This window comes from Penicillium citrinum (genome assembly GCF_028827155.1).
Source record: "Penicillium citrinum strain IBT 23319 chromosome Unknown utg000009l:1.0-4274883.0:1.0-4276374.0, whole genome shotgun sequence".
Taxonomy (NCBI): Eukaryota; Fungi; Ascomycota; class Eurotiomycetes; order Eurotiales; family Aspergillaceae; genus Penicillium; species Penicillium citrinum.
The window spans coordinates 3,329,576-3,341,900 of record NW_026622694.1 but is presented as its reverse complement, the minus strand read 5'-3'; the positions used below and the strand labels follow the sequence as shown (position 1 = coordinate 3,341,900).

The 12,325-nt window shown below is 48.3% G+C and overlaps 4 protein-coding genes across 4 annotated transcripts; 2 read left to right on the top strand and 2 right to left on the bottom strand.

Annotated features, from left to right (window-relative positions):
• Positions 1-3,499: 3,499 nt before the first annotated feature.
• Positions 3,500-5,102, bottom strand: N7469_010725 (senescence-associated domain-containing protein; the record flags this gene model as incomplete). Its single annotated transcript, XM_056649630.1, has 2 exons — positions 3,500-4,383; positions 4,445-5,102. 2 exons carry the CDS (start codon positions 5,100-5,102, stop codon positions 3,500-3,502), a joined length of 1,542 nt encoding a protein of 513 aa, XP_056496761.1.
• Positions 5,103-6,073: 971 nt separating this feature from the next.
• On the top strand, positions 6,074-8,386 carry dus3 (tRNA dihydrouridine synthase DUS3; the record flags this gene model as incomplete). Its single annotated transcript, XM_056649629.1, has 3 exons — positions 6,074-6,270; positions 6,333-8,228; positions 8,302-8,386. The coding sequence occupies 3 exons, from the start codon at positions 6,074-6,076 to the stop codon at positions 8,384-8,386; spliced, it is 2,178 nt and encodes a 725-aa protein (XP_056496760.1).
• Positions 8,387-9,042: 656 nt separating this feature from the next.
• On the top strand, positions 9,043-9,974 carry N7469_010723 (putative BAP31 domain protein; the record flags this gene model as incomplete). Its single annotated transcript, XM_056649628.1, has 4 exons — positions 9,043-9,063; positions 9,238-9,372; positions 9,424-9,527; positions 9,593-9,974. 4 exons carry the CDS (start codon positions 9,043-9,045, stop codon positions 9,972-9,974), a joined length of 642 nt encoding a protein of 213 aa, XP_056496759.1.
• A 485-nt stretch (positions 9,975-10,459) lies between these two features.
• mdm12 (ERMES complex subunit MDM12) lies at positions 10,460-11,770 on the bottom strand (the record flags this gene model as incomplete). The annotated part of the gene is made up of 1 exon (XM_056649627.1): positions 10,460-11,770. The coding sequence occupies one exon, from the start codon at positions 11,768-11,770 to the stop codon at positions 10,460-10,462; it is 1,311 nt and encodes a 436-aa protein (XP_056496758.1).
• Between the last annotated feature and the right edge of the window lie 555 nt (positions 11,771-12,325).

The following is a 12,325-nucleotide window of genomic DNA, read 5'->3' as shown; positions in this document are numbered from 1 at the left end:
GCTCTATTGGGCACTTGTCGACGGGGGAGACCTGCAGCCAATTGCGATTGCACAATTGACGCGCAGGAAGCACCAAACCCTCCCGAGAGTGTGTTTGGCGAGTATCGGGAGGGAGGATGGTTAGGGCGATCGGTCGCACTCACCGAGTGTCGACTTCAGCCTCACAAACTGTAACGGTCAAACACGCATGGTTAGCCTTTGAATTTCCCCACGTTTGATGCTTATCGGCAATTGACAAGGGGAGAAAATATGCGATTTGGCTTGGAATGGAGGGGAGGAAGAAGCAGGGACGAGTGGGAACTGACAGAAGCTTCGATCGCAGGAATGGGGGGGGGGGACGAGGAATGTCACGACCTCGGGGGGAGAGGGGAGGGAATTGCGAAGTAAAAGGGAAATATCACGCTCAATCTTACAAAGAATCGCCAGGAAACTCGGTCACAGCTATGGACCCGACGAAATAACGCGTCGGTAAAGCAGAGAAACAAAGCACAAGAGAAAAAAGGAAGAGAGTAGTAAGATACCTGCACTGCAGTTCCTAGACAATCCCCTCTTTCCGACCCACGACGTGTGGGTAGTCGCACGTTGTCCGAAAAAGCCGGGGCAGAGAAACAAACGCGGGAGAAAGATGTCTCAGTCGCGATTGAGAGGGTTTGAGAAGATCAAGAAGTTCAATTGTCGATGTTGAACATGATCTCGAATCCAGGGCTGAGGGGCGCGCGGACAGGGGGCGCGAGGGGAGGCGAGATGGAATAGGGGGGGAGATCGTAGGCACAGAAAATGGCCTCGAAGAAAGAAGTAAAGACGAAACAGGAAAAAGAAAAAGAATCAACGAGACAAAAGAAAGAGAAACGAAAAAAAAAGAGGTCGAGAGAAGACCTCGTGAAAGATGAAGGTTGAGAAAGGGGAAGAAGAGGAGAAGAGAAGAGGTTTGGTCTCGTTTAGTCTGGGGGAACCAGCGGGTCTACCCAGCTTCGACCTTTGAATGCATAATAGCTATTAAATTAGTATCTAGTATCTAGTATCTAGTATTTAGTATTCTATTAACTAGTATTTAATATTCTATTCTTTTATTCAGGATTTAGTATTAATTCTGAGAGTGATTCTCCTGAATAACTAGAATGAGTATACATATATGGTTCAATAGGGTATAGTTAACTATACAGTAGTAACTACTAGGTAACTACCACTGCCAGGCAGAGGTAGTTGTATAGCCTTGGACATAATGATACACCAGCTCATAGTGTACCATATCACCAATATCTTGTACATACATAGAAAATGGATCCCTTGCGGCAAACTGTGATAACAACACAAAACAGGTGCGAGGCCCGAGGGCTGATCCTCGCATGTGGTGAACAAACAGGAAGGTCGGACGGCCTAGAGTTATCTGAGTGTATCTGAGGGTCTTCGGGTCTAGTCATAGTCATAGCGCAATGACCATTATGTACTCTGTGTACATAGTATCTCAGACTCATCGTCATCGGAGTTAGCCAAGGTTGAAGCTAGTCGTTAGCAGCCGAAAGGGCTAATACGTTTCAAATGATAATAATATACATAAATAAAATACAGGAATACCCTCTTAATACAGGAATACATCATGATAATAAAATAAAAGGGGGAACAGTCCGCGCCGGCTGTTTTGTATTGCTAAAAAGTGGACACCTCGCTAGGACCGACGATCGTCATTAAGCCCCCTTAGAAGCGCGATCGACCTCGATTTCGATATTACATACTATTGTGTATCGAGATCCTGCATTATCCCCGGGGGAGATCTTCCATACATTTAGACCACAGGTATACACAGTATGTACTCCCAGTGTGGTTCAATTGAAAACGGGAATGCGGAGATGAGTTTCAAGAGAGATTGCTGTTGAAGTGAATGATGATGATGAGATGAGTTGCTATTGGTAATACTTCAGGGTTCATTTCTTTGTTTCTTCTTCTTCTTCTTCCCTTTGTTGAGGAAACCAATTGCTGACTGCGTACTCAATTTCTTTCATTGTTTCGTATCTTCCACCACTAGATCCAGCCCTTCTCTTCTCTATTCATCTACTACTACTACTACTACTACTACTACTACTACTACTACTACTACTACTACTACTACTACTACTACTACTACTACTACTACTACTACTACTACTACTACTACTACTACTACTACTACTACTACTACTACTACTACTACTACTACTACTACTACTATTCTTTATACTTGAGTGTATACAAGTTTCTCCTGCCAAGCTCGAATTGGAACTGTCATCCATGGTTGAGACTGGCCCGAATCCACGGATTCAAAGCAGATCGGACGGTCCTTCCAGTTCTCCAGCTGCAACCTTCTTTTCTTCCCTTTTCTTCTTCCTTTTGTATGACGATTATCACATACTGTACATAGTACAAATTCCCTGATCTCATCAATCGCGGCTCGAACTACTCCGTACAACTAACTGTATTCAACACTCGGAGTATCCGCACCGGACTTCTTACGCGCTCCACTCGCACTCCACTTAAACGGCACCGCAGCGCTTCTTCCCGGTCATCCTCTCCACGTTGAAATCGTAATCACTCATTCCAGGCCCCCCTTAGGGTCTCAAGCTCAACAAGCCAGACACATTCCACCTGCTGTACTCCGTACATAGTACTTCGTCTCACTCTTCAAATGTCGAGGTGGAGACCACAACCATTGGTGATTACAGATTGTCGGTGACTGTGCTGCTTTGTCCTGCTTATCTTCATTGGTGTGAGTGGGCCGGCCAACTGTCCAGCGGCTGATGCGTTGGCACGCTTGCCACCCCTGGAAGAGAGCACTCGGCGGCAAACGAGGGAGGGTGGAGAGGAGATGTTATGGATGAATGTCGGCGACAACGGATGCGGATAGTGCACGGCCCTGAGAGCTGGTGGGGACGAGATTTGCAATTTGCAGTCAAAGTGACAATATGTTCTAACTAACAATGCGCCGTACATACATAGTACAGTAGTACTCCTTATATACGGAGCACGGAGTACAAATTTACAACAAAAACCTATACGAGCTGACTGCGAGCTGACTGGCTTGACTTAGTAAGTTCCTTAGTACGAAGATACCTTGACGGAGTAAGAATGTCCCCGGTTTTGTGCCTGTCCCACCCGGCCGAAACTTTGATATCCATTCGATGTCCGTCAGTCTCGGATAATTGACCGAAAAAAACTACACGCAGAAATTAAGAGACTAGGAGCTTGCGGAGAGAACCTGGCATTAGGTTTGAACTCTTGATTGCATTGATACGCTAGAGCTATATATGTATTTGCACAACTTCGAAACGCGCCATGGGTCCGTATGTCGGAGTCTAAACCAACAATCAAACGGATAGAAAGAAATAAAAGACCAGAACTGAGCAAACAGCACTCATTAAATGATGCCAAGACTCCACAGACTCCGAATTGGATTCAACTTCACAAAACTTAGTGGTTGTCAAGGCCCCATTTCATATGCTGCTGTAGAGCTCCAATGGCCTGACGCTTACCGCTTGGCCCCTGACATGGGCGTGCCGCCGATCGATCGCGTCCCTGATGCATCGTATGCAGGTGGTGGGCTGGGGTTCGGGGATCGTCCCCGAGCAGTTGGATCTCGTGCCCCGGAACTTGATGGTCCAGCCTGCACATTTTCGGGGATCTGGCCGCCATCACCGGCGCCCACAACAACCTGTTGGCCATCGCGCATACGCCCAACAACCATGCCCTTAGCTACGGACTTGAGTAGTGCGCGACGACTGACACCGGTGGCATCAATATATACCAATCCAACGTTCTTGATGCCACCTGTTAGGTTGCTTGCGACGGAGCCGGCCTCGTCGCCGTATTTATGGCCGATCATCGTACTGGCCGCTTGTGACCCGGTCAAAAGCATGTTCCTTGCTCCTTCCTGAATCCCATCAGCCAGAGTGGAGAAGGCAATCATGGATTTGTTCAACACTCCTGGCTTGTAATCTGGCGGCGGATTGCTCTTGTCGAACTTCTTTGGCCTCGAATTGTCCTTGCGCGCAAGAGACGCTCCCAAATTCTGCGCGACCTTCTCCACCTGACCCAACGTGCGAGAGGAAAAGTCCGCAGCACCATGGGAAAAGTTTCCAACCTTGCGAATACGTGCATGGGTTGCATCAGAGAAGGTCATTGGCTTTTGATTCGGTTTGACCTTCTTGGTGAAGGCATCTGCGCCGCTTGTGAGAGCATTGGCTAAATATGTCGATCCGACAACGACCAAACGAGATGCCGTAGCTGAGGTCTGGACAATGGTCGAATTTTGATATGCTGGGTGTCGGGACATCGCCAGGTACTCCTCAGATACATTACTTACGCTAACACGATTACCCTCTCCTTCGCCGGGAAGTTCGATTCCAACAGGACCTGTCACATCACAATATTGTCAGTTACTGGTCAAACATGAGGCTTATCAGTGATTACTTACGTTTAGATCCGGGCTTGACATCCGGGTCCTCCACCACATTGTATCCGTCTCCTAATTCACCAACAACACTCCCGTCTTCCTCATCTACTAAAACAATCTTTCCATGTGCATTATGATTGTTCTTTTCTGCAGCTGGGGTAGAGATATATCCCTCGCCGGGAGCGTAGTCGGCTGGATTGTATGCTGCATGGCTACCGGACTTGCCTTTGGGAGTTGGTGGAGAGCGGTCAAGGAAAGCAGTGCACTGCGCGAGGATAGTCTCGAAAGTATCAACATCATCTTGCGTGACATTATTTGGACCATTGCCAATGCCAGGAAACTGGATTCGAATGAATGCACCGACTTCAGGTGCCATATCCCAGCGAGGGATGAGGTAACTATCCGGAGGTTGGTGAAAGATCTGTGTGGTGGCAGGCAATGCGAGGTCGAGCTCTGGTGGAAGATATAGATGAAGATAGAAGTCCTCCTCTGGAGTTTGTGTTCCGGAACCTGCAGCATATGGTGGTGTAGGCGCTTCCGTAGCGGTGGGAACCATGAGCAGAGAGAGGGTCTGCGGGCCAGACGGCGTCAATTCTTGCTCCTCGCCATCTTGGATGTGAAACGCGCGAATATTATTGACACTGTATAACAGGCGGGGATCGTTCGTAGTATTCGACATCTTTGTTGAGATAGACGCGCAGTCTATCAAGACGGATTCCAGCTTGCCTCCAAATATGGGAAACTCTCAATAAACTTAATGTGGGCGCTGATAGCACGGATAAGGCTATGACGTCGTGGAGGGTGGGGAGCTGCCAGTGAGGGACTGTAAAACAAAATCTCCCGACAAACTGATGAAAATATCACAGAAGAAATACCTGCTCAGCAGATGAAGAAGAGAAAAGAATGGAAATGTATTCTGAGATACTCGCCAAGTTTTAGGAGGGGCACTCTTATGACATCGGCTTGGGCGCTTAGATATGGCACCGCCACATTTCTCCACGAATGCACTGCCTCAACGCCACATCTTCGGTTCCACAAGTGTGGCGCACCAGGTTGTGATTGACCGAGGACTGTTGGGTAGACCCTGCAGTGCTCCGAATGACAAGCTGGTACTGTATACACTTAGGCAGAACACATTCCAAGGACTCCAAGACATACCATTTGTAACAATGCTGCCAGTAGGAGCCACAGGATACAACAAAACTATGAGCTTGGGCCAGTATAATTTGAGTAGCTTTGAATCACATGACTCCCAACCCTTCTGATCATTTCCTATCTCGAGGCTAGTACTCAATACACGCAGGGCTTTATATCTGTTCAGATCTGTCATATATTGCGCGTAGCTTGTAGTTTTTGCTGTTGAAGTAGTGTTATTTTTTCTAGTGTCATGGGCTACAGTACACACATTTCCATACAGTACACTTTGAAATGGAGCGGCCCCACATTCAAACCTGCATCCAATCAGCAGTGTTCACTTCCTTTACTTCAATACAAACAGTGTAAACTTCTCCGCCACCATTCGCGGACTGCGAAATTTTGTAGAAATCAATTTACTTCACGAGCGCTGTCGCTGGCTTCAAACTTGAAGCTTCCGCTTACGACAAAGCGCACGAATTGCTTGAGGAGTCTCATTGCACCTGGTCTGTCAAAATGCCTAGCATTGACTCCGTGGTAGACCAACCGCCCTCGGAGGTGGATGCTACCAAGCGCGAGGCCGAGAATGGTGACTCGGGAGTTGAAAATGTTGAGCAGCCACCTTCTAAAAAGGCGCGCGTGGATAATCCCTCAGATCCCGAGGAACAGGCTGCTTATGAGAGGGCTAGAGGAATTGCCCCTATTAAGGCAGAGTATGTTTTCCACTCTTTCTAGCACCCGACGGATTGACGAACTGACCGTTCTTGAAATATAGATATCGAATTGTCAAGTCAAAGCCAGTAATTGAGCCTACAAATACCGATGATGCCGCCGAAGCTGGATCTCATGCTGAACGAGACGATGAGAAAAAAGGAAAGAAGAAGAAGCCCACCGGCCAGAACACCAATCGCAGCTTCGGGTCGTCTAAAGATGAGAAAGGTCTCTGTATGTCCAGGATGTTCAGCCCCGAATTTTCACCCAAGGAGTGTCAATATGGCGAGAAGTGTCGATTTGAACACAATATCCGGACTTATTTGAAGCAGTACAAGAGAGAGGATCTTACTACTTTCAACGGGCTTTGTCCTGTATGGGACGCTCGTGGCACATGCTCTGCTGGCTGGAAATGCCGTCTTGTCGGAACTCACTCAACCGAAAGAGAGACAGAGGATGGAAAAATGGAGTTGATTCTGCTGGAGGATGAGGAGCGCAAGCAAAAGGCCCAACCTAAGGTGCCATTCGTAAACGCCGAGGGAATGACCAATATAATTTCCGCCGATGACAAATTCGCTCTTGCCCGCAAGAAGGAGACAACACATCGCGCAAATGAGTATAATGAGTGGCTCAACAAAGTCGCAGTGGAACTGGAGAAAAACATCCATGGAAAGAAGAAGAATGAGATCCGCGAAACTGAGGCAACAGGTGATGCAAAGCAGTCCAAAGAGGAGCTGGAAGACAACCGTGCCCGGTATACTGAGCCTCCATTCATGCCATCCGAGAAACGACGTATCTATTTCGGTCCCGAGACTCCAACATTAGCACCTCTGACTACACAGGGCAACATGCCTTTCCGACGACTTTGCACCGATTTAGGTGCCCAATTCACCTACTCTGAGATGGCCATGAGTATGCCACTGATTCAGGGAAACAAATCCGAATGGACTTTATTGAAGGCCCATGAGTCGGAAATGTTGCCACCAAAGGTTATTCCCGGAGATAATATCGTGCAAGGATATGACAATTCCAAGGACCTTAAATTTGGTGCCCAAATTACTGCCAATAAGCCTTGGCAAGCCCTGAAGGCAACCGAAGTTCTCTCCAAATACACACCCCACTTGCGTGTGATTGATCTCAACTGCGGATGTCCCATTGAGTTGGTGTTCCGTGACGGCGCTGGATCAGCCCTCCTGGATCACCAGTCAAAGCTGGAGAAAATCATCCGCGGCATGAATGCCGTATCTCAGGAGATCCCTATCACTGTTAAAATTCGCATGGGAACCAAAGACAACTATCCAACTGCTCAAAAGCTAGTTGAGCGTGTTGTACTTGGTGGTCATGAAGCCAGTGTCTTGGATCTGGGGCCTCCAGGCGCTGCTGCTATTACACTTCACGGGCGCAGTAGACAGCAACGGTATACTCGCCAGGCAGACTGGTCTTATATTGCTGATACTGCAGCACTCATAAAACGACTAAATGAGAAGACAGACGAAATCACTGATACAATTCGCGAGCCTGACGCTCGTTATCAACCCAATGGAGGCAAAACCTATTTCCTCGGTAACGGTGATTGCTACTCGCATATTGACTATGATGATCATATCAACAATGCTGGCGTAGATTCGGTGATGGTTGCACGTGGCGCACTAATCAAGCCTTGGCTTTTCGAGGAAATTCAGACCGGTCAATACTTGGACAAATCTGCATCGGAACGTCTGAGCTACATTGAGAAATTCGCCAAGTACGGCCTTGAGGCTTGGGGATCTGACGAGCACGGTGTCGGTACTACTCGCCGCTTCCTGCTGGAGTGGCTGAGTTTTGCGTACCGTTATGTTCCTGTTGGGATGCTGGAATACCTGCCTCCCAGAATTAACCACAGACCTCCTGCTTACCGAGGTCGTAGTGACCTGGAGACTCTGATGGCTAGCGGTAACTACAAAGATTGGATCAAGCTCACGTAAGTTTCAAGTCTTCTCTTTTCTCGGAGTTCTCCTGATAATATCATGAATCTAACCCTTTTTTCATAATAGTGAAATGTTCCTTGGCCCTGCCCACAAAGACTTCAAGTTCGACCCTAAGCACAAGTCCAATGCCTACGAGGAAGCGGAGGGTTAAATGTCAATGTCGACAAGCCGTGATCTTCCTACTAAACTATACATATAAAATTTTGTTCAGCCGATGTTCACGAATATCATTGAAATTCTTTAAAATACTTTCTTTTTACTTACAACCTCGGAATCTCATACCATACCGATGGTACTGTGATGCTAGGCACTACAGTACTAGCGTAGGCCTTGCCATTCGGGATAGTACGCTTGCAGTGACTTCAAGTCTAGTCCAAGATCAGGTCAACTGAGCTTGACTTGAAATTAAACGCCCCCTAGATATCAACATGCGCGACGCAAATATCGACGCCTGAAGGCACCTTAAGGCACCAAATCACTGACAGCTCCAGGTGTCACGTGCACGCTACTCAATGACGTACTTGCCCCGAGGCAGGAAAACTCCCCATCAAGACACCTCGTAACTTGGCCAGACACCAGGTTATCTTCCTATTCCTTCCCACATCTTCATCTGACCAGTTCTCCTACTTGTTTCTGAGGAACTATCTTCCAGAACTTGTACCCCTATACTGAGGTCCACTCATCTTGTCGGTCCTTGTTTACTCTTGAACCAGCTGCCACCGAGACTCTCCAATCGCACCCCACCCCCCTTTTATCCAGTGTGAATAACCCACCACGAGAGGTATTCTCCTGGCAATTATCGCAAAAATGACTCTCTACTACAGTCTCGTAAGTCTCCATCACGAATTCTGTCATTTCATTCTGTTCTGTCCCATCAACCGGCCCAGTCGGATGACGTTGGGGCCTAACTAGCAAATGACCGGTTTTCATGGTTTCGGCAAGGATCGCACCATGAAGCCTTCTGTGCAAGATAAAAGCTGACAATTCATGGCCTCGACATAGGTTTTTCTTCTCTTGGTCTTTGAGATGGCTGTTTTCCTGGCCCTCATCGTACCCCTCCCATTCACTGTGAAGCGCAAGCTTTTCGCCTTCATTTCCGAAAGCCCTATCATTGCAAAGCTACAATATGGCTTGAAGGTAATTTCTCTCGACTCGAATACAAGAATGGGCTCAATTAACAGCACATAGATTACCTTTATCTTCATCCTGATTCTGTTCATTGACAGTGTCAACCGCGTTTTCCGGGTTCAGCAGGAGCTTGCTGCCTTCTCCAAGGATGGCGCCGGTGTTGGGTACGAATACCTGTTCCATCTTACTACTCAGATTGATCATTGCTAACCAAGAACTGTCGCAACAGAGCTGCTCACCTGGGTACTGACCGAATGGAAGTTCAAGCTCGCAAGTTCTACTCGCAGCGCAACATGTACCTTTGTGGTTTCACGCTCTTCCTCTCCCTTATCTTGAACCGCACCTACATCATGATCCTCGAAGTCCTTCGTCTTGAGGACCGTGTCAAGCTTCTCGAGGGTGACAAGAAGGCGGGCGGTAAGGACTCTGTCCGTCTTGCCGAGGCAGGTTCTGCTGGTGAGCTCGGTGCTCTGAAGAAGGAGCTCGATGCCAAGAACCGTGACATTGAGACTCTTAAGAAGCAATGCGAGGGCCTGACCCGCGAGTACCACAAGCTTGGCAACGAGGTTTCCTCCGATAAGGGCGACGCGAACGTTAAGAAGGACTTGTAAACACCTCAATTCTTTTCTGAGCGGCAACCTTGAACTCTCCAGCCTTGATCTTACAATGCATAGTTCTGATCATTGACACCAAGGATGTCTGAGCTGAAGCTGTTATCCCTGTCGACCTTACCGTGCGCGTTACTGGCTACCTTCATTCGATAACCGTTCATAAATCTCCTCGCCTTCACACATGTGGCCTCCGGTCGCGTCTAATAGGGTCATCACCTCCGCCAAGTTTTTGTGCATTGCCCCGTTTTCTCCATACTCAATGAGTGCCCTTGGCTTTGGAAGAGGAACCAATATCTTTCGTACTTTGAAAGTACTTCATCTCCTACTTGAAAGCTTGAATGATGATACCTGCATTTAAAGATAGTTTTCTAGGGTCATAAAATCATCCTTCTTTTCACAATCATTATGTAGTCATAACTGTACATGTACCCCGCTTAATCTCAGGATACTGCTAGTGAAGCTGGTGGGAAATCCAACAAAGCCCTTCAAACCAGGAACGTCCAAAAACTCGGATATACTAGTTCTTCCTCGAAGATTCGACGTACCTGAGCAAGAATAAAACGTTCTACCTTACCAACATTCTTTAAGACTTGTTTCCCATCTTCTTTCCTACCAATCTCGCTATCAACACGAATCTCCTGCAGTAAGCCACCCTGCCTTTTCTGGTCTCCGGATCGTGGTGGTCCGTCATCACTGGGGTTCCGGCTTCCCTGCGCGTTATCTTGCTCAGGACCAAGAAGGGCTTCCGCATCTTCAGGCGAAAGGAAGCAGAAATGCACACGTTTTCGGATGTATGCTACCACTGCAACGCCGTCAAAAGTGATGCCAGTGACGTTAAGTTTTAGAGGAAGTCCCACAAAGCTGGGCATTGGATAATCGAGAAGTATTTCGGCGGTCAAAGACATGCGAACGTCGCCTGCGTACCTAGCATGACAAAGAATCTGAAAGTCTTCTGGACGGCGCTCGCGCATCCGTGGCGGGGGCGGAGCAGAGGGATCAACGGGAGGTTCTATTGAGGGTTGAGGTATATCAGCAGGGTCGGCGCTGTTCATTGACCCACTGCTGCCGGTTTTGCCGATTGAGGGATGAGAGGGGAGCGTGTTAGCGGTTGAAGGCCGCGATGCGGAGTTTGTTGTATCTATTTCGGCATCGGTACGGTGATGTAATTGTGTAGAACCGCGTTGCGGACGTGACCTGCCATGCGCAATGCCTGAATCAGACCATCCACTCGCAAAGGGAGTGCCACCTGCCACCGCGGCGAGTGGGGTTTGCGTTCCTGATAAACCACCCAATGACATGAGATGGTATCCAAGGGTTGATGTACCTCCCGGAATACCAGGAGTACCAGCACGAGGAAGAAAGTGCGGATTCAAGTGGTCCCCCATAGGTAGCGGGGACCGAAGGGCGGATGGCTGGTATCCCTCGCCGGGGTAAGGATGGTGAGTGAAGTTCCCAGGGCTATGGCCTAATAGTTCTTCTTCATAAGGTGATTCGTGAAGGTCCGTATGCTGCCCTGGCCATGAATGACCATGTTCGTCAACGAGTTCCTCGGATGTAGTTGAAGCATCATCATCGTCGTCCTCCTCATAGAAGTCTGAAAATGGTTCACAGAAGTCTTTGATCTCTAGGTCTGGCGCAATTGTTCCGAATTCAAAGCTATGGACCTGCACCGAGCGGATAAAGCGTGGCAGAGCTACCTGCTGGAATTTGTCGTGCACAAAGGAACGAATACGCTCTGCTAGTGCCTCTCCATCCGGGCCGGAGGTGGCGGTTGCCCAATCAACTTCAATGGACATCACATATACGATGTGATACTCACGGGCTCATGAAACACAAATGAGAGCTGTCGCGGGATTATTTGTCAAGGGGATCGCCCGCGGGATCCACGTGATCTGGGGCATGGTATCGATAAGATCCACGACCGTCGGACAAGCTGTGGCAGCTCCAACCATATCCCGCAAGGGGAGTCCCAGAGAGTCCGCATTGTTTTCAGACTTTGTGCGAGATTCTGAGCCTGAAATTTCCAATTCTTCGGTTTTTGATCGGCGGCCTATCCGAGGATTTGTATCAGTGGGTATGATTGGCGGTTTTCACAAAGAAATTCTGGCATTGTAGAACTAGCGGATCGGCCGCCTCACGCTACAATTCCCGGCCATGGCAATCGTTCGGTCGTATACGCTAGTGTTAGACTACCGAAACACAAAAGAACGCGCAATTTTGGCCCCAGAAATCGGGGATGATTGTGGTCGATCTTTCAAGATATTGATGATATCTTGACTCCGTACTGGCCCTGATATAGCCTAGTCTGTTGCCAGGATTTCAAATCCCCCCTCAAGCTAGCTCGAATTATT